Genomic DNA, 21924 nt, shown 5'->3' on the forward strand with positions numbered 1-21924 from the left:
CTTTTAATACCAGACACACGAGCGCCCTTTGATGAGGAGAGGGGTGGAGCTTCACTGACTGAGCTGAGAGGCCGTTAACGTCAGTCTGAGAGGCCGTTAACATCAGTCTGAGAGGCCGTTAACGTCAGTCTGAGAGGCCGTTACATTAACATCAGTCTGAGAGGTCGTTAACGTCAGTCTGAGAGGCCGTTAACGTCAGTCTGAGAGGCCGTTAACATCATCAGTCTGAGAGGCCGTTAACATCATCAGTCTGAGAGGCCGTTAACGTCAGTCTGAGAGGCCGTTAACGTCAGTCTGAGAGGCCGTTAACGTCAGTCTGAGAGGCCGTTAACATCAGTCTGAGAGGTCGTTAACGTCAGTCTGAGAGGTCGTTAACGTCAGTCTGAGAGGTCGTTAACATCAGTCTGAGAGGCCGTTAACGTCAGTCTGAGAGGCCGTTAACATCAGTCTGAGAGGCCGTTAACATCAGTCTGAGAGGCCGTTAACGTCAGTCTGAGAGGCCGTTAACATCAGTCTGAGAGGCCGTTAACATCAGTCTGAGAGGCCGTTAACATCATCAGTCTGAGAGGCCGTTAACGTCAGTCTGAGAGGCCGTTAACGTCAGTCTGAGAGGCCGTTAACGTCAGTCTGAGAGGCCGTTAACATCAGTCTGAGAGGCCGTTAACATCAGTCTGAGAGGCCGTTAACGTCAGTCTGAGAGGCCGTTAACATCATCAGTCTGAGAGGCCGTTAACATCATCAGTCTGAGAGGCCGTTAACATCATCAGTCTGAGAGGTCGTTAACGTCAGTCTGAGAGGCCGTTAACGTCAGTCTGAGAGGCCGTTAATGTCATCAGTCTGAGAGGCCGTTAGCGTCAGTCTGAGAGGCCGTTAACATCATCAGTCTGAGAGGCCGTTAACATCATCAGTCTGAGAGGTCGTTAACGTCAGTCTGAGAGGCCGTTAACATCAGTCTGAGAGGCCGTTAACGTCAGTCTGAGAGGCTGTTAACGTCAGTCTGAGAGGCCGTTAACATCATCAGTCTGAGAGGCCGTTAACATCATCAGTCTGAGAGGCCGTTAACATCATCAGTCTGAGAGGCCGTTAACATCAGTCTGAGAGGCCGTTAACATCAGTCTGAGAGGCCGTTAACATCATCAGTCTGAGAGGTTGTTAACGTCATCAGTCTGAGAGGCCGTTAACGTCAGTCTGAGAGGCCGTTGACATCAGTCTGAGAGGCCGTTAACATCCGTCTGAGAGGCCGTTAACATCATCAGTCTGAGAGGCCGTTAACATCATCAGTCTGAGAGGCTGTTAACATCATCAGTCTGAGAGGCCGTTAACATCAGTCTGAGAGGCCGTTAACGTCAGTCTGAGAGGCCATTAACATCAGTCTGAGAGGCCGTTAACGTCAGTCTGAGAGGCCGTTAACATCAGTCTGAGAGGCCGTTAACGTCAGTCTGAGAGGCCGTTAACATCAGTCTGAGAGGCCGTTAACATCATCAGTCTGAGAGGCCGTTAACATCATCAGTCTGAGAGGCCGTTAACATCATCAGTCTGAGAGGCCGTTAACATCATCAGTCTGAGAGGTCGTTAACGTCAGTCTGAGAGGCCGTTAACCCTTGACTGGAGCAGGAAGGCATGACTGCTCTTCTAGTACACTTCTAGTTTTGATCTAAAACGACATTTACACTATATCGATACATTTCACCAACTACTGTCTACGATACAGGATTGAAAACATCAGTTACGTATCAGTTCATCTTATGCTCTTCTGTTTTCTCCCCTACAGGAGAGCATCCTACAGAAAGTAGTGATGACAGCCTTTGCAGACCGCACAGTGGTTACTATAGCAGTAAGTATAATTTATATTCAGTACAGTGGTTACTATAGCAGTAAGTATAATTTATATTCAGTACAGTCGTTACTATAGCAATATATCTCTCCATAGCTGTCACTTCTTCAGCTCATTCCTCCTCCTCCTCCTCCTCGAGAGCTCTGACCTTCATCCATTCATTGCCGATGTAATTGTTGTATATAAATGCAGACATACATTGTAGACGGAGAGAGGTTTGGACAGGAGAGATGCAATACAATTACTGCTTCAAGGACAGTATGCCGTCCATCCCCCCTCTGTTACAGCGCAGATACACCAGTCGCGCGCGAAGGCAGGCGGGCGGGCGGGCGGGCGGGCGGGCGATCAGCGCTTCACTTTTGCTCCCATGTTAACGGACGTAGCTGTGCCCACCGGCCGCAAGCGGGCGGGCGACTGGAAGCGATCGTTTTTTTGCTTTGGTTGGATTCAGAGGCGTACGCCACGCGCATTTTCACACTCAAGAAATACACTCACACATATAGATGTTGTTCAACCAGCTAATGTGTCTGTATCTTTCCCAATACAAATAAACCATATTACTATACTTTTTCAGGAGCACAGTCACACTGATCATCATTCTAAAATAAATTCTAACATTCTAATTAATTATATAATAGCTGGTTATATATGCAAAATGGACAATAGAACACAATGGAACTGGAAATCAAAAAATCTTCAAACGGGGACTGACTTCGCATATAAACTGGGCATTTACAGCTGTTCCAATGTAGACGTGCCTTCCTCCTCCTCCGTGCACTTTCGCCCGCTCTGAAGTCGGACTCGGTGTGCCCGGCGGAACCCGTGAGTGCCTGCGTGTGCGGCGGCTGGTGTGTCTGGGCTGTTAGTCCTACGGGCACAGACTAGAGGGCATAACGGGACGTGGTGGAAACACTGATCCCAGGCCAGCAGGGGAACAGGTGTTTCAAAGGCATTGTGTAGCAGCTGATCCGTTCCAAAGTTGTCTCACTAGCTCCGTGTTTTTATAGTCGCCCCGTGTCCTACGTTTTAAAACCCAGAAGGGCAACGTCTCGTCTCACGAGGCCCTGAACCACGAGGGTCGTCTCTGCTATTTTACAGTCCAGGCACATTTTCCTGAAGGCGAGGCCAACATTTTGGTGGTTTGTAGGGCTGCTGTACCGAATGTCATTCGAAGTTTCTATTGAAGTATTCGAACGACGCTTCGAATGTCTGTCGTCATAAAAAGGTTTTACATTGCAAATATCCTCAAACTAAATCCTCAATTTGAATAAAGTCATTAATCTGATCAAATGTATTTTTTTTTTATGAAATCAACTTTCTTTAATGAATATAACTTCATCAGTCAGTTTCGTCAACATAAATAATCCAATAAGGGGCATGGTTGGTACGAAAGTGATGGTGACGTCTCGATGGAGCGCCGAGCGGATGCAGATAGGCTACATCATTTATGATAAATGTTTTATTTATATTTTTATGACGAGTCATATACTATAATATTAGTGTACTGTAGGCTAATCTTTATCTGCAACTGTGAAGAAAAACCCCATTGGTTTAAACAGAATGAATAGACACATAAAAAATATATAAAGAAATTAAGAAATTTAAAATAAAAAATTCGAATGTTGATTTAGAATTCGAACGTCAACATTATGAACGAAGCTCCGAACTATTCGGTACAGCCGAATAGTGTAGCAGTATGTGTAGTATGTCACCAACTGGGGTGGGGCAGAGTGCACGGCAGGGTGAGGATATCCACCACCAGGGGGCAGCAGAGCGCAGGAGGGTGAGAATATCTACCACCAGGGGGCAGCAGAATGTGGCAGGGTGAGAATATCCACCACCAGGGGGCAGCAGAGTGCAGCAGGGTGAGAATATCCACCACCAGGGAGCAGCAGAGTGTGCGGCAGGTTGAGAATATCCACCACCAGGGGGCAGCAGAGTGTGCGGCAGGTTGAGAATATCCACCACCAGGGGGCAGCAGAGTGTGCGGCAGGGTGAGAATATCCACCGCCAGGGGGCAGCAGAGTGTGCGGCAGGGTGAGAATATACACCACCAGGGGGCGGCAGAGTGCGCAGCAGGGTGAGAATATCCACCACCAGGGGGCAGCAGAGTGTGCGGCAGGGTGAGAATATCCACCACCAGGGGGCAGCAGAGTGTGCGGCAGGGTGAGAATATACACCACCAGGGGGCAGCAGAGTGCGGCAGGGTGAGAATATCCACCACCAGGGGGCAGCAGAGTGTGCGGCAGGGTGAGAATATCCACCACCAGGGGGCAGCAGAGTGTGCGGCAGGGTGAGAATATCCACCACCAGGGGGCGGCAGAACGACAAGGTTTTCAGATACTCACTCTAGCGACTATCCTGATGTCCTGGTAGCCGCTCGGTTGGGCGCGGGAAATCCTCGTCTTTGACGCGCAATTAGAAAAAACGTAATGTCCAGTCGGTGTCACCTGCCGTTGGGTGAAGTTCCCATTTAATTGAAGTATTTAACATAATGCATAATACAGAAACAATAGTTTCGGATTAAATGCTGTTAATAATAGTGAAAACGAGCGAGGGTACGTGTGCGTGTGGTAAAAACCGTGAGACCTCTCCGTCACCCGTACCTTGATACCTTGATTGCAATTATAGCCTACACCTGTGCCTTTAGTCAAAACCCAAGCGCTCCGCGCTGCCACCCAGTGGTGAACGTAACAACTACAGACTTAACACAAAAACAATCAATGGCTCCCACGCTCACATCTGCTGCGCTCCTCTTCCTCAGCACCGCGTTCACACCATCCTGAACGCAGACGTGGTGATCGTGATGAAGAGGGGCGTCATCCTGGAGCACGACCGGCCGCAGGCGCTGCTGGAGAGGGAGGACAGCATGTTCGCCTCCTTCGTCCGGGCCGACAAGTAGCGGAGCGGCGGAGGAGGAGGAGGAGGAGGAGGAGGATGAGGAGCACAAGGAGAGACATTCAAAGTGCAATTCTACCATGGATTATATACGTCCTTTTTATTTTCTAATCATGTATTATATTTGTACATACAAAAATGTCAATGCTTTGTTAATAAAAAAAAAACATAAATTATCATTCGAATCCCCGGTTCTCCCTCTCTCTGTGTGAGTTTGGACATTTTGTTATTTTGTTTTGAGGAATTGACTCGTCATCAGATTCCACAGGGTGGAGGGTGGAGCCTGACCTGAGCGGAGGGAGATGACATTTATTGATCCCTTGGAGGAATCCAGGCATCACAGCAGCATGGGGGGGGGGGGTACAGGTATGGGCAGGGTAATAGGGGAGGGGGGAGGTACAGGTATGGGCAGGGTAATAGGGGAGGGGGAAGGGGAGGTACAGGTATGGGCAGGGTAATAGGGAAGGGGGGAGGGGAGGTACAGGTATGGGCAGGGTAATAGTAGGGGGGAGGGGAGGTACAGGTATGGGCAGGGTAATAGGGAAGGGGGAGGGGAGGTACAGGTATGGGCAGGGTAATAGGGGAGGGGAGGTACAGGTATGGGCAGGGTAATAGGGGAGGGGAGGTACAGGTATGGGCAGGGAAAGGGGGGAGGGGAGATATGGGCAGGGTAATAGGGAAGGGGGGAGGGGAGGTACAGGTATGGGCAGGGTAATAGGGAAGGGGGGAGGGGAGGTACAAGTATGGGTAGGGTAATAGGGAAGGGGGGAGGGGAGGTACAGGTATGGGCAGGGTAATAGGGAAGGGGAGGGGAGGTACAGGTATGGGCAGGGTAATAGGGAAGGGGGGAGGGGGGAGGGGAGGTACAGGTATGGGCAGGGTAATAGGGGAGGGGGGGGGTACAGGTATGGGCAGGGTAGCGACTATCCTGATTTCCTGGTAGTAGCTTAGTTGGGTGCGGGAAATACTTGTTTCTGATGCGCAATTAAAGATTACCGTAATGTCCAGGCGGTATAAATTAAAGATGAATTGATACCGCCTGGACATTACGTTAATCTTTAATTGATACCGCCTCGACATTACGTTAATCTTTAACTGATACCGCCTGGACATTACTTTAATCTTTAATTCATACCGCCTCGACATTACGTTAATCTTTAATTGATACCGCCTCGACATTACGTTAATCTTTAATTGTTACCGCCTGGACATTACGTTAATCTTTAATTGTTACCGCCTGGACATTACGTTAATCTTTAATTGATACCGCCTCGACATTACGTTAATCTTTAACTGATACCGCCTGGACATTACGTTAATCTTTCATTGATACCGCCTGGACATTATGTTAATCTTTAACTGATACCGCCTGGACATTACGTTAATCTTTAACTGATACCGCCTCGACATTACGTTAATCTTTAATTGTTACCGCCTGGACATTACGTTAAAGATTAACGTAATGTCCAGGCGGTATCACTTTTCTGGCGGCGCAGAGCGCGTGGGTTTTGGATATAGGCACAGGTGTAGGCTAATCAGGTATGAGTGACGGGGAGGTCTCGCGCACGCACCCTCGCTTGTTTCACTATCGCCAATATCATTTTCTATAGTCTATTGTTTTGCTCAGCAACCATGTATTTATGTTAAACACTTGGATTAAATGGGAACTTCACCTATATCCAAAACCCTGCACCGCCACCCAGTGGTGAACTTAACAAACTACAGACATAACACAAAAACAATCAATAGCTCCTACGGGCAGGGTAATAGAAGAAAGACATAAATATAGGCAACACAATTTATTCTGAATATAAAACTAAAATGGTGCAGTTGAGTCGTCTCAGTTGAGGCTGAGTGTTTGTGTGAATTCTCACACCGTACAAAGCGAACGGGTCGGGATCGGTGGACGACGGGTTTCAGGAGAACTTGGTGAGGCTCTGGCAGAAGATGAGATATACCTACTACTACTACCGTTCAGCAACACAGCTCCAGCGGCCAGGCACACCATCTTAAGTAATGTTCCCAGGAGAGGTCTGTCAGACTGGGGTTCACGGTGGGATGAAGAGGGGCCAGGGTTTATATTCACAGGGCCGGCCTGACCATAGATATATATAGAACACTAGATAGCTTGCCCGCGCTGCCGGCCAATGGAGAGCGACGTCACTGAACCGCCGCCATCTTGCTCCAGTTAGCCTTGAGTGAGAGTGAGTGAGCTGCACAGACAAAAATACTCATAACTCGCTGAAATATTGACGGATTTACAAACGGTTTGGTTTATTACAAGCATTATTAACGTGGCTATGATTCAAGCGGTTTGTAAAAAAAAAAACATCTTTAAAAAAATATTTTTTTATAAGTATGCAGTATCATAACTACATCTTTGATGTTTATAGCAAACCAACCCGTTTGTAAATCCGTCAATATTTCAGCGAGTTATGAGTATTTTTGTCTGTGCAGCTCACTCACTCTCACTCAAGGCTAACTGGAGCAAGATGGCGGCGGTTCAGTGACGCTGGTGACTCCACCTTAAGCTATCTAGTGTTCTATAGATATCTATGGTCCTGACGGGGAGGAGGCAGGGTTTATATTCACAGGGCCCCCCTGACGGGGAGGAGCCAGGGTTTATATTCACAGGGCCGGCCTGACGGGGAGGAGCCGGGGTTTATATTCACAGGGCCGTGCTGACGGGGAGGAGGCAGGGTTTATATTCACAGGGCCGTGCTGACGGGGTGGAGGCAGGGTTTATATTCACAGGGCCGTGCTGACGGGGTGGAGGCAGGGTTTATATTCACAGGGCCGTGCTGACGGGGTGGAGGCAGGGTTTATATTCACAGGGCCGTGCTGACGGGGAGGAGGCAGGGTTTATATTCACAGGGCCGTCCTGACGGGGAGGAGGCAGGGTTTATATTCACAGGGCCGGCCTGACGTAATGTGAGGCCAGGGTTTATATTCACAGGGCCGTGCTGACGGGGAGGAGGCAGGGTTTATATTCACAGGGCCGTGCTGACGGGGAGGAGGCAGGGTTTATATTCACAGGGCCGTGCTGACGGGGAGGAGGCAGGGTTTATATTCACAGGGCCGTGCTGACGGGGTGGAGGCAGGGTTTATATTCACAGGGCCGTGCTGACGGGGAGGAGGCAGGGTTTATATTCACAGGGCCGTCCTGACGGGGAGGAGGCAGGGTTTATATTCACAGGGCCGGCCTGACGTAATGTGAGGCCAGGGTTTATATTCACAGGGCCGTGCTGACGGGGAGGAGGCAGGGTTTATATTCACAGGGCCGTGCTGACGGGGAGGAGGCAGGGTTTATATTCACAGGGCCGTGCTGACGGGGAGGAGGCAGGGTTTATATTCACAGGGCCGTGCTGACGGGGAGGAGGCGGGGTTTATATTCACAGGGCCGTGCTGACGGGGAGGAGGCGGGGTTTATATTCACAGGGCCGTGCTGACGGGGAGGAGGCAGGGTTTATATTCACAGGGCCGTGCTGACGGGGAGGAGGCGGGGTTTATATTCACAGGGCCGTGCTGACGGGGAGGAGGCAGGGTTTATATTCACAGGGCCGTGCTGACGGGGAGGAGGCGGGGTTTATATTCACAGGGCCGTGCTGACGGGGAGGAGGCGGGGTTTATATTCACAGGGCCGTGCTGACGGGGAGGAGGCAGGGTTTATATTCACAGGGCCGTGCTGACGGGGAGGAGGCGGGGTTTATATTCACAGGGCCGTGCTGACGGGGAGGAGGCGGGGTTTATATTCACAGGGCCGTGCTGACGGGGAGGAGGCAGGGTTTATATTCACAGGGCCGTGCTGACGGGGAGGAGCCAGGGTTTATATTCACAGGGCCGTGCTGACGGGGAGGAGGCAGGGTTTATATTCACAGGGCTGTCGTGACGTAACGTGGATCCCTTGTGAAAATGTGGACTATAGGCTACGTTCACACTGCAGGCAGAAGTGGCGGAGCGGCGTTGGGGTGTTGGTCCTGGGGTGGGCGTGGGGGAGGAATTATCTATTGTGGTGTCTGTAATAGTATAAGTTGATTTTTTTTATGTTATGTTCTGTGTTTATTATTTGTTATTGCTAATGTCATTGAAAAGAAAATGTCAGGAAAATGTTTTAATTAAACGAAGTGGCACAAATCCGTTTTTTTGCTCATAATATGTGACTCGGATCCGGTTTCTTCACGACAGTGTGAACGGCACAAATCACATGTAATCTGATCTTTTCACGTTCTGATTCGGGACACTTTCAAGATGTGCTCCTAAACCAGATACAGGTCTGATTTGTTTTTAATTACACTGTAAAAACTGAGCGTCATCTGGTCATCAGCTAATTTTATTCAATCAAAACTGTGTCAAATGCAATTAATAAATGGTTCAAATGCATTCAATTCAGCTCAATTCGATTTCAACCGGCACATAAGTCTATTTTTTTTTAATTATCTATAGGTTACTAATAATTATTTAATAAATATTAAATAACCCCAATCCCAGTTTTTACAGTGTATCTGGACTCTCCACTGCATTCAACTGTGACTTCAGTGTCGTCCCCCGTGTTGACGTCCATCGTTGTTATTGTTCATTGGGTCAGTTCAGCAGCATGATGTGGGTCAGTTCAGCAGCATGATGTGGGTCAGTTCAGCAGCATGATGTGGGTCAGTTCAGCAGCATGATGTGGGTCAGTTCAGCAGCATGATGTGGGTCAGTTCAGCAGCATGACGTGGGTCAGTTCAGCAGCATGATGTGGGTCAGTTCAGCAGCATGATGTGGGTCAGTTCAGCAGCGTGACGTGGGTCAGTTCAGCAGCATGATGTGGGTTAGTTCAGCAGCAGCATGATGTGGGTCAGTTCAGCAGCATGATGTGGGTCAGTTCAGCAGCAGCATGATGTGGGTCAGTTCAGCAGCATGATGTGGGTCAGTTCAGCAGCATGACGTGGGTCAGTTCAGCAGCGTGACGTGGGTCAGTTCAGCAGCAGCATGATGTGGGTCAGTTCAGCAGCAGCATGATGTGGGTCAGTTCAGCAGCAGCATGATGTGGGTCAGTTCAGCAGCGTGATGTGGGTCAGTTCAGCAGCGTGACGTGGGTCAGTTCAGCAGCATGATGTGGGTCAGTTCAGCAGCATGATGTGGGTCAGTTCAGCAGCAGCATGATGTGGGTCAGTTCAGCAGCAGCATGATGTGGGTCAGTTCAGCAGCGTGACGTGGGTCAGTTCAGCAGCGTGACGTGGGTCAGTTCAGCAGCGTGATGTGGGTCAGTTCACACTGGAATCTGATATCGGCCACATTTAAAGATTTTTTTTTTAATAATGTGAAACAGCCAAACAAAAAGATCTGACTGAGTATTATCATTATATATTTCATATTTCATTTAGTTAGATTTAAATTATAATTATATTGACCAAATTGTTTACCCCATGCTCAGTATATTCTTACTGTATTTATTTCTGTATATTTTATTTCATTTAATTTTTATCCTATTTTATTTTACTCTCTACTCTTATCCTAGCTGGCAACTTGATTTGATTTGTGTTATTATTCTAATTTGTGACCTGTGTCCTCAGGCACGTGCACACATAGAGGCCAAGGGGTGCCTGAGCACCTGCCTTTTTGAGCCTCATCAAAAAAGTGCCCTTTTTGAAAAAGAAAATATTTTTTATTTAATTTTTAATTTTTAATTTTTTTACCGTTACGCATATAGACTGCCCTTCCAACTGAAAAATGTCAGGATAGAATCAAAATATTAGGTAAAGAGAGAGATGCCCCATATTCCATTGCAGTTTGCACGGCCTCCTCAGCGTGCCTCTCCGCGGACCTATATATTTTATGCATAGCGTGGGTGGTGATGATGATGATGATAGAAACCGCTGTGGCGCATACAGTTGAATGCTGGTATTACTCTCATTGAGGGACACGAAGAAGTCAAGTCCGATGGGATTTGGGAATCTCAAATACAAATCGGGATTGGAATAAAAAATGCATTTATATTAAACAATACAGAATATACAGCACAGCACTTCTTGGGGTCTGTAGGGTAAGCACTTATTCCCTCCCCCCTGAACATTTATGGAGATGTATGGGCCTTTTAAGTCAGTGATAAAAGTGTCTTTCAAGGATAAGTGAGTTCCTGCACTGATTATTATAGTTCAATATTCAATATTTGATCACCAAAACCCCCCAAAAAGCATAAAAAGGGGGCCCCCTGCCCGAAAAGGGCCCTTAAAAATCCGCGCGCTCGGTTAATATATGCACACAAGTGTAGTGCCCTTTTCAGCCCTTGAGCACCTGCCCCTCTAAAGTCCTGTGCACGTCCCTGTGTGTCCTGTCTAAATGTTTAAGTGTTGAGCGATTTGCAGTGTCTAATTTCCCACGGGATAATAAAAGTATTTCTATTCTATTCTATCAGTATTGAGCGCCGTGGTTTGCAGTGTGAACGTGGCCATAGAGACTTGATTTACATGGAAGCTGAAAGACTAAGATTTTAACTCCAGGTGACATTGATCTACACTTGTTGTTCTTTCTAATATAGTCTATATTTAGCCTGCGATGAAAATACCAAATCTAGGTCACGTGGTTACAGAGAATGTGCAACGCCCCCTACTGTGGCACCTGACCAATGAACAGGCCATTATAGCTTGGAGGGAAAAGGTGAATGAAACAGCCTGAGGAAATGTATTGGATGGTGTAATGTAATGTGTTTATTAGCTCTGTGGTGGTTTATAATGATGAGCTCTCTCTCTCTGAAATACTGTACAGGACATGATAGTCATTTTCGCTGTACTGTACAACTCAATATATTTTGCAAATTAGCTGACGCTTTTATCTAAAGCGACTTACAGGTTCTGTAGTACGACAAGTCAGCAGGAAGGAGGGTACAACTCTTACAAGTTCAAGTTTGTTTATTAGTTGTCATAGTAAAAATACAGAATACTTTTCCATGAAATGCTTCTTTCTGTATGAGCCCCCCTGGGAGTGTGCTAGATAAAAATAAGATAAAAAGTATCAAATAGAAAAAGTCAAGTATACGTAAACAAAAAGTGTTCAGTCAATATACATATGTACAATATACAATACAGAGTAAAAAAGAGTAACAGTGAGTTACAGTACAATACAGTATACAGTACAATGCAGAAATGGGATGAGGTACAATTTAGGGTAAGCGTGCAATGAGGTATGAGTTGTAGAGCAAATCTCTTTGCCAATAAATATAAAGGGTGTTAAAATGTCTAAAGTGAGTAAAGTGGGTGCTACAGTGAGTTGTTTATTAAAGTGAGTGTGTGCGTGTGGATGTGTGTGCTGTGAGTGTAGATGATGGGTTGTTACTATAGTGTTATTGTCGTTGAGCATCCTGATGGCCTGGGGATAGAAGCTCCAATGTGCATCAATGTTCATCCAACAGTGCTGAAACTTGGGTGCTGCAGTGATGAGTGCTATAGTAGTAGACAATGAATGAATGAAAACTTTATTAACAGATTGCAGAATGGGTACAATACAGTACAGCTCAATACATACAATTGTTAAGGGGATGCAGACCAGAGAAAGACGTTCGTCTTGTTTACATCAGGGTCCCCCATTTTCAATTCATAGGGACATTTATGACATAGGGGGACCCTGATGGAAACAAGACAAACGTCTTTCTCTGGTCTGCATCCCCTTAACAATTGTATGTATTGAGCCGTACTGTATTGTACCCATTCTGCAATCTGTTAAATAAAGTTTTCATTCATTCATTCACATACATGACATCATGACATTTATGACATAGGGTGGGACATACATGACATACAGGTATACTGTTACATATTGTGACATATGCAAATATACAGTATAGTAGGAAGAGTGTGATTTGATTTGACTTATTTCCATTGGGGTCCTTGGTCTCAGACAGACAAGCGATACAAAACATGACCATGATAAATAACATTTTGACAAACTACATAGACATGAACATTTTAAATGCAGTACAAACGTATAGCCACAGGCAAACAATGTATTATCAGACAACATTTTCATGCATTTTAAAATCTAGTTATTGACATTGCATGATAGTACAAGACAGTACGAATGTTAGTTATTTTTTCAATGTAATCTAATCCACATGACTGGTGTTGTTGAAACGATGCCATATCTTTGCAATGGGGTCTGTCATATTCTGCATAATATAACACCGTGTAATAACAGGCACATCCCTCGGCGATGATCCCTCAGTTCAACTCCATCTCATGTTACCAGCTGCATGCGCTGCTGCGGCTCAGAGGAGCGCAATGCGCCACGGAGACCTTCTCATCCAAAACAAACCCGATCAAAACACAGGTTCGAGAGCCGTTACGTTACGACCTCCGCTCCGCGGGATTTTACAAGCCAAGCTTCGAGCGCAATTCACTTTTCTTTATCCGAGTCGAGAGCACATACTTAGCGACGGGGGTCGTGGGGGTGGTGTCACGGCGAAACTATCCGGTTACCGGCATCATGATGACTGGCAGAGGCAGCTGAGGTCCAGAACACGGAATTCTCTCACGGGACCTCCGGTTGTGTTGGAGGCTGGGAGGCGCGCCTGTCCGTCCTGACGAGGCGACGCGGGGGTCGGGGGGAGGGGGAGTGCAGGGGAGACGGTGACAGATTCTCTCTCTCTCTCTCTCTCTGCTGGAGGACAAACTACTCTCTCTCTTCTGGACAAACTACTCTCTCTCTCTCTCTGCTGGAGGACAAACTACTCTCTCTCTTCTGGACAGACTACTCTCTCTCTCTCTGCTGGAGGACAAACTACTCTCTCTCTTCTGGACAGACTACTCTCTCTCTCTCTCTGCTGGAGGACAAACTACTCTCTCTCTTCTGGACAGACTACTCTCTCTCTCTCTGCTGGAGGACAAACTACTCTCTCTCTTCTGGACAAACTACTCTCTCTCTCTCTCTGCTGGAGGACAAACTACTCTCTCTCTTCTGGACAGACTACTCTCTCTCTCTCTCTCTCTGCTGGAGGACAAACTACTCTCTCTCTTCTGGACAAACTACTCTCTCTCTCTCTCATCTCTCTCTCCTCTCTCTCTCTCTTCTGGACAAAATACTCTCTCTGCTGGAGGACAAACTACTCTCTCTCTCCGTCTCTTCTGGACAGACTACACTCTCTCTCTCTCTGCTGGAGGACAAACTACTCTCTCTCTCTCTCTCTCTCTCCATCTCTTCTGGACAGACTACTCTCTCTCTCTCTCTCTCTGGACAGACTACTCTCTCTCTCTCTCTCTGCTGGACTCTGACGGCTGAACGGTCAGCGGGAGGAGAGCAGAGGACAGCCTCATATCCACAGGAGCCGCACAGAGCGAAGTATAGTATTCTGTAGTCCCCCCCGGAGGGTGAATACTATTCTGCATCCCCAGAGGAGAGAGTCCCCCCCGGAGTGTGAATACTATCCTGCATCCCCAGAGGAGAGAGTCCCCGGAGGGTGAATACTATTCTGCATCCCCAGAGGAGAGAGTCCCCCCCGGAGGGTGAATACTACTCTGCATCCCCAGAGGAGAGAGTCCCCGGAGGGTGAATACTATTCTGCATCCCCAGAGGAGAGAGTCCCCCCCGGCCGGGTGAATACTATTCTGCATCCCCAGAGGAGAGAGTCCCCAGAGGGGGGGAATAGCATGGGAGCAGTAGCACCATGTTGTCCAGGAAAGGACTCATCCCCGACGGCAACGTGCTGACCCGTCTGGCCGAGGACGTCCAGCAGCCCAAGTTCAAGGCGAAGACCTGCCGGAAGGCTCGCTTCGTCTCCAAGAACGGCACCTGCAATGTGGCCCACACCAACATCCGGGAGCAGGGCCGCTTCCTGGCGGACGTGTTCACCACCGTGGTGGACCTCAAGTGGATCTACACGCTCGTCATCGTCACCATGTCGTTCCTGTGCAGCTGGCTGCTGTTCGGCATGGCGTGGTGGCTCATCGCGTTCGCGCACGGAGACCTGGACCAGGACGTGGACCCGGACGGGGACTTCGTCCCGTGCGTCACGGACATCCGCTCCTTCTCCTCGGCGTTCCTCTTCTCGATAGAGGTGAGGTGAATTGAAAATGGTGGGAGGGACCCTGATGTAAACAAGACAAACGTCTTTCTCTCTGGTCTGCATCCCCTTATTAACAATTGTGTGTATTGAGCCGTACTGTATTATTGTATACCCACCCACCCCCTCCTAATGTACAGTCTCCACCCCATCATATGTATATATTCTCTGACTCTGTTAGGATCTCTGGGTAACAATACTGTGTATTTGCATATCGTATATGTCACAAATGTAAGAGTACTATATACCTGTATGTCACCACTCTCAAGGGACACCTACGGGAGACTGCAATTCGAAACTGGCCCCATGTAAATGTCCTAACCCAACCCCCTCCAATGTACAGTAATTTACCTAGTATGGTTGTCAATATTCCAATGTAGTTTTGCTTGTTTGTACAGTGTCCCCCCCCCCCCCCCAATGTACAGTTTTGCTTGTTTGTACAGTGCCCCCCCCCCCCAACGTAAATTACCCAGTATAGTTGTCAATATCCCAATGTACCCAACCCCCCCCCCACACAACCCCACCCAACCTCCTCCAATGTACAGTTTTTACGTCAAATGTATATACTCCCTTTTCTGGACTATTTTTGTAGCACAAACAGTACTGTATTTGCAAATCTGGTATGTCATAAATGTATAGATGTAGCAGTACTGAATATCTGTATGTCATGTATGTCATATATGTCCTGATGAATTGAAAATGGGGGACCCTGATGTAAACAAGACAAAGTCTTTCTCTCTGGGTCTGCATCCCCTTAACCCTTTCACTGCCACACTACAGAAGGTTAACCCTTTACTATCACACTACCGGACGGTTAACCTGCCGTAGTGTGGCAGTGAAAGGGTTAACCTGCTATTGTGTGGCAGTGAAAGGGTTAACCTTCTGTGTGTATTGTCGCAGTGAAAGGGGTTAGCCGTTTTGGTAGTGCGGCAGTGAAAGGGTTAACGATTGTGTGTATTGAGCCGTACTGTATTGTACCCATTCTGCAATATGTATATATTTTCTCCCTCCCACCCACCCCCTCCTAATGTACAGTCTCCTCCCCATCATATGTATAATCTCTGTTAGGATCTCTGGGTAACAGTACTGTATATTTGCATATCGTCATATGTCAAAAATGTAACAGTACTATATACCTGTAAGTCATGTATGTCCCTATGTCATAAATGTCATGATGTCATGTATGTTGTGTGTATGTCATAATAAATGTCACTATGAATTGAAAATGGGCGACCCTGATGTAAACAAGACAAACGTCTTTCTCTGGTCTGCATCTGGTCTAAACCCCGAAGGTTAACCCTTTCACTGCCACACGACAGCAGGTTAACCCCTTTCACTGCCACACTACAGAAGGTTAACCCTTTACTATCACACTACAGACGGTTACCGAAATTACAACAAAGTAAAGGGTAAAGATAGTAAAGGGTTAACCTTCTGTAGTGTGGCAGTGAAAGGGTTAACCTGCTGTCATGTGGCAGTGAAAGGGTTAACCTTCTGGGTATTGTCGCAGTGGAAGGGTTAACCTTCTGTAGTGTGGCAGTGAAAGGGGTAACAATTGTGTGTATTGAGCCGTACTGTATTGTACCCACCGTAAAGGTCCAAACCAAACCCCCCCTCCCAAATAGACAGTCTCCTCCCCACCGTATGTATATATCTTCTCCCTCCCACCCACCCCCTCCTAATGTACAGTCTCCTCCCCATCATAATTATGTATATATTCTCTGTTAGGATCTCTGGGTAACAGTACTGTATATTTGCATATCGTATATGTCACAAATGTAACAGTACTATACCTGTATGTCATGTATGTCCCTATGCCATAAATGTCATGATGTCATGTATGTTGTGTGTATGTCATAAATGTCATTATGAATTGAAAATGGGGGACCCTGATGTAAACAAGACGAAAGTCTTTCTCTGGTCTGCATCCCCTTAAAACCCTTTCACTGCCACAATATAGAAGGTTAACCCTTTCACTGTGACAATACACACAGAAGGTTAACCCTTTCACTGCCACACAACAGCAGGTTAACCCTTTCACTGCCACACTACAGCAGGTTAACCCTTTCACTGCCACACAACAGCAGGTAACCGTCGGTAGTGTGATAGTAAAGGGTTAACCTTCTGTAGTGTGGCAGTGAAAGGGTTAACCTTCTGTGTGTATTGTCACAGTGAAAGGGTTTTAACTAGAGATGTCAAAATTAATGCTTTAACTCTGGAGATTAATTTAAATTATTTAAAGCGTTAATTTTTTTTAATCTAGATTAATCTATGGAGTGAAACATGTTCAATATAATATAAGAAAGCGGTCTAGCTGAGTCAATGTTGATGGTTTTGTTGAACATTTACATATTTCACAGGAGAGAAACTGTATTCAAAGAAAGCTATTAAAATAGTCTTTGAATCCGAATATACTTTCTTTGTGTTGATTTTACATTAATTCCATGATTTTACTCAAGTAAATATCTGTTACAAGCTTCGGTCTTAAGTAGAAAAATGCCATTTCTTTACAGAAAACTGTTAGATTAATTAGTTAATTGTTGTTAATCTATTGACACAGCACTAGTTTTTAACAAGTGTGTGTATCGAGCCGTACTGTATTATTGTACCCCATTCTGCAGTCTGTTAAATAAAGTTTTCATTCATTCCATTCAGGTCCAGGTGACCATCGGGTTCGGGGGCCGCATGGTGACGGAGGAGTGCGTGTCGGCCATCGTGGTGCTGCTCATCCAGAACATCGTGGGCCTGGTCATCAACGCCATCATGCTGGGCTGCATCTTCATGAAGACGGCGCAGGCCAACCGGCGCGCCGAGACGCTGATCTTCAGCAAGCACGCCGTGGTGTCGGTGCGCAACCGCCGGCTCTGCTTCATGGTGCGCATCGGGGACCTGCGCAAGAGCATGATCATCAGCGCCACCGTGCGCATGCAGGTGGTGAGGCGCTCCACCACGCAGGAGGGCGAGGTGCTGCCCCTGGACCAGATCGACATCCAGATGGACAACCCGGTGGGCACCAACGGCATCTTCCTGGTGTCGCCGCTCATCATCTGCCACGTGATCGACAAGCAGAGCCCGCTGTACGAGCTCTCCGCCTCGGACCTGCAGCACCAGGACATCGAGGTATAATACATGTCACAAATGTTACAGTACTGTATATATACCTGTATGTCATGTTAGTTAGCCCCTTTCGTGACTGTGATGCACCGAGTGGATCCACAGTCACTTCCTAGTCCGTAGCAAACCAACCTAGATTTACCATGAAGGACTGGTTCTGCCCGAACCGTTCGTTATACAAGTATCACAGAGAGATATGTCAAAGGTACTCACAGTTGCACGAGGGTTTCGGACAGAGATACGTGATGGTTTGAAAGCTCGGCGTTGCTAATAAAACATTTAAAATCATTTTTATAAACGTGTAAACATCACGAGGCAGCGTTGCATGCTGGGCCGGCGCACCAGGCATGTCACAAATGCAGAAGAAGAGAAGAAGCCATTTTGATGCAACGCTGCCTCTGTGGTGTTTACACGTTTATAAAAAATGATTTAAAATGTTTATTAGCAACGCCGAGCTTTCAAACCATCACGTATCTCGTGTCCGAAACCCTTGTGCAACTGTGAGTACCTTTGAACTTTCTCTGTGATACTTGTATAACGAACGGTTCGGGCAGAACCAGTCCTTCATGGTCAATCTAGGTTGGTTTGCTACGGACTAGGAAGTGACTGTGGATCCACTCGGTGCATCACGGTCACGAAAGGGGCTAGGGGGGGACCCTGATGTAAACAATAGTGATGGCGAGATGAAGCTTCATGAAGCATTGAGGCTTTCCATCCAATAGTACCACACATGTGTTGAAGCTTCATGGTGTATTTGCTCTACTGTGCCATCAAGTGGACAATAAATGTAGAACAGGCAGAGTGATGATGATGCCAATAAACAAATAATTATGTGTCTGTTTTTCTAACAGAATGATGGCAGGGACAAAGTGCTTGTGTTACTACAACATTCTATAATTTAATATAGTGTGTTTTTCTAACAGAATGATGGCAGGGACAAGTGCTTGCTTCATTCATTTTTATTCAGAAAAAGCAACTCAAAATCGACATGCCATCCTGCATTTGGATCATACAGATGTGATCAGATCTGAGATTAGGCACAGCAAGTTAGACATTACAGCAAGTTTATATGTAACGGAGATGAGGTCACCTTTTTTGCGTTGTGTTTAACTTTCTTCGATGCCCCGAGGGAGTTTAGAACCCGGGTCTGCCGTGACACGGGCGACAGGTGACAGCACAGACCGCTACACCAAGGTGAATTCACTCTTCATGACGTGTAAAGTGTGTCTTTTTAAGTGGAGTGAGTTTAACTCGCAGTACCGCTACTCGCCAGTCACTTCACAACGCTTGAAGTCCATCGTGAGTCTTCGTGACTGACAGTGCCTCGCGCTACCATCTGTTATATATATATATGTTGGGATTATTAGGATACACATTTATTTGTCTTTCCCAGTACTCCACGGGATTCTCCAACGCAAAGAAACTCGTAATGAATTCCTATGTCGACACTTGTGTTGCGGGGATGTTCCGGGGAACATAGGGATGATCCCGTGTTGGGAACCAACCCCGAAGCCATTTCCTGAATCAGTGACGCGGAGTGGGGCTTCGGGGGCGGTACCCCCCGGAGTGGGGCTTCGGGGGCGGTACCCCCCCGGACCGAGGCTTCGGACGTCATCAGTACGTCACCTGATACGCGCCTCGATACAGGCTCCACTTAAAAAAAGCTGGATTGCTCGACACAAGCTCCGGAGCCTCGCTTCAAACGTCACATCACTAGTAAACAAGACGAAAGTCTTTCTCTGGTCTGCATTGAGCCGTATTGAACCGTACTGTATTGTACTGTGGGATCAAATCAATCAATTTATGTCCCTAGATACATGTATTCATGTATTCCTATTATCAGGTCTCAGCCTGTATTTATTTTAGCATGTCTGTGGCCTGACTGAGGTGTCACAATCTATTTGTTACCGGAAGGGTCAGTGCAGCTGTTGGTAAAAAGCCACACAGGCCCAAGAACTGATGAGGTGACGGTTTTGGCTGACCACTGACAGGGAGCATTGTCAGGATCTAGAATAATGTATAATACCTATGAATCAATCCATTTATCTATTGTAAGAACCATAAGATATCTACAAATGTGTGTACCATTAAAATGTGTTATTATGATATGGTATTAAAACAGGCCTATGTGTCACCATGACCCCAGCTGTCTGAAACTACCAGGAGACAGATGTAATTCTAGACCCTTGCCATTTCAACCGTTTACCTTATATAGACATTGTTTAAAGCCCTGAACCTTTCTTCATGCTAATTTGGAAGAAAGCCACCTCATTCGCTCAGAACACCAACCAGCTGACTATAAAAATGACAATGTGATTCGGACCGGGGACAGACTTCTGCTCTGCCCTCACCAAGCTAAGTAGAACTGTCCACTCTCAGCTGTTTGTGTAAATACTCTGTAATATTGAATATTCACTCTGTAATAAATATGTGATTGCTAACACCCTCTCCTCATCTTTCAAGGTCAATAAAAGAATATGCCTTATCAGTACCCCATTCTGCAATCTTGTTAAATAAAGTTTTAATTCATTCCTCCCTCCCTCCCTTCAGGTGATCGTGGTCCTGGAGGGCGTGGTGGAGACCACCGGCATCACCACGCAGGCCAGGACGTCCTACCTGTCCGAGGAGATCCTGTGGGGGCAGCGCTTCTCGCCCACGGTCTCCGAGGACGACGGCTGCTACGCCGTGGACTACTCCAAGTTCGGCAACACGGTGCGCGTGCCGACGCCCTGCTGCAGCGCCAAGCGGCTCGACGAGACGGGCGGCGTCAAGGAGTTCCACTTCAAAGTGAACGAGGGCGGCACGCCGCGGGGCGACGCCAGGAGGCGGCGACAAACCGTCAAGCAGCAGACGCTGAAAGTGATGATCGATTGATTGAAAACTTTATTTAACAGATTGCAGAATGGGGGTACGATACAGTATACGGCTCAATACACACAATTGTTAATAAGGGGATGCAGACCAGAGAAAGACGTTCGTCTTGTTTACATCAGGGTCCAACCCGCACCAAACCCTGGCAGCACATCACCCCCACCCTCATCCACCTCCACTGGCTCTCCATCAAATCCCGCATCACCTACAAAACCCTCCTGCTCACCTACAAGTCCCTCCATGCTCTGGCACCTCAGTACCTCACTGACCTCCTCCACCCTCAGTACCTCACTGACCTCCTCCACCCCTACACTCAGTCAGTCACGGTCCCTGCGATCCACGGACACTGGTCAGCTCTCCATCCCCGAACCAGACTACGGACGTTCAGGGACAGAGCTTTCAGCGTGGCAGCTCCCACCCTCTGGAACTCCCTCCCTGCAGAACTCCGCAACGCCCCAACTCTGGACTCATTTAAAAAAAACTGCTCAAAACCCACCTCTTCAACTTGGCCTTTAACCCCTAACTTTCTCACTTTATATGTATATGTTGTGTCTGTCTGTTAATTTGTCATCTCCCCCCCCCTTATGTAAAGCGACCTTGGGTCCTCTGAAAGGCGCTATATAAAACAAAGTTATTATTATTATTATTATTATTTTCAATTCATAGTGAATTATAATGAAAGTCGAAAAGAACCTTGGACACGTGTCATATCTCCTGTGGCCCTTTTGGCTGTTTTCAAGAAACACTGTCCAGTGAACTTCTCCAAACAGGAGCTTCCCGATAATATATTTGATCCGCGTTTAGCCAGCATTTTGTATAGGATAAATGTTGAACGGAATAGTTTTTATTATGGGGACTGGAATGTTATATTTTTTAAGGAGCAAATGTAATGTTCTAATCTATATAAGCCATGTACTGTCTGTACGACTGCACTGCGAGTCCTTAAGCAACATATTATAACTATGCACGTTTCTAAAAGCTATATATATACTCAGGGTGTTCGATACGATAAAGCACACGATGGACTGGTTAGTTGTTATATCAGCCTGTATCTGCATTGGAAGCTTATGCCATATCAATAATTAAGGGACGCTTTAAGTATTTACATAAAGATGGGACTTTTGAAAAGGGACTATTTTCATGAGCATTAATGCAGTAAACGCGGATTTATTTT

The 21924-nt window shown here is 46.9% G+C and overlaps 1 protein-coding gene and 1 pseudogene across 2 annotated transcripts in view; both read left to right on the forward strand.

The window, feature by feature from the left end:
* Positions 1-4736, forward strand: part of LOC311244820 (ATP-binding cassette sub-family C member 8-like) — a 134678-nt pseudogene extending 129942 nt beyond the window's left edge. The window contains exons 20-21 of the transcript in view: positions 1772-1834; positions 4599-4736. The product of the transcript in view is annotated as an ATP-binding cassette sub-family C member 8-like (transcript). The remainder of the gene's footprint in view (positions 1-1771; positions 1835-4598) is intronic.
* A 9633-nt stretch (positions 4737-14369) lies between these two features.
* On the forward strand, positions 14370-20753 carry kcnj11 (potassium inwardly rectifying channel subfamily J member 11; the record flags this gene model as incomplete). The annotated part of the gene is made up of 3 exons (XM_084334505.1): positions 14370-14759; positions 17421-17885; positions 20430-20753. The coding sequence occupies 3 exons, from the start codon at positions 14370-14372 to the stop codon at positions 20751-20753; spliced, it is 1179 nt and encodes a 392-aa protein (XP_084190631.1).
* Between the last annotated feature and the right edge of the window lie 1171 nt (positions 20754-21924).

Source organism: Notolepis coatsorum (genome assembly GCF_963971535.1).
Source record: "Notolepis coatsorum genome assembly, chromosome: 18".
Lineage (NCBI taxonomy): Eukaryota > Metazoa > Chordata > Actinopteri > Aulopiformes > Paralepididae > Notolepis > Notolepis coatsorum.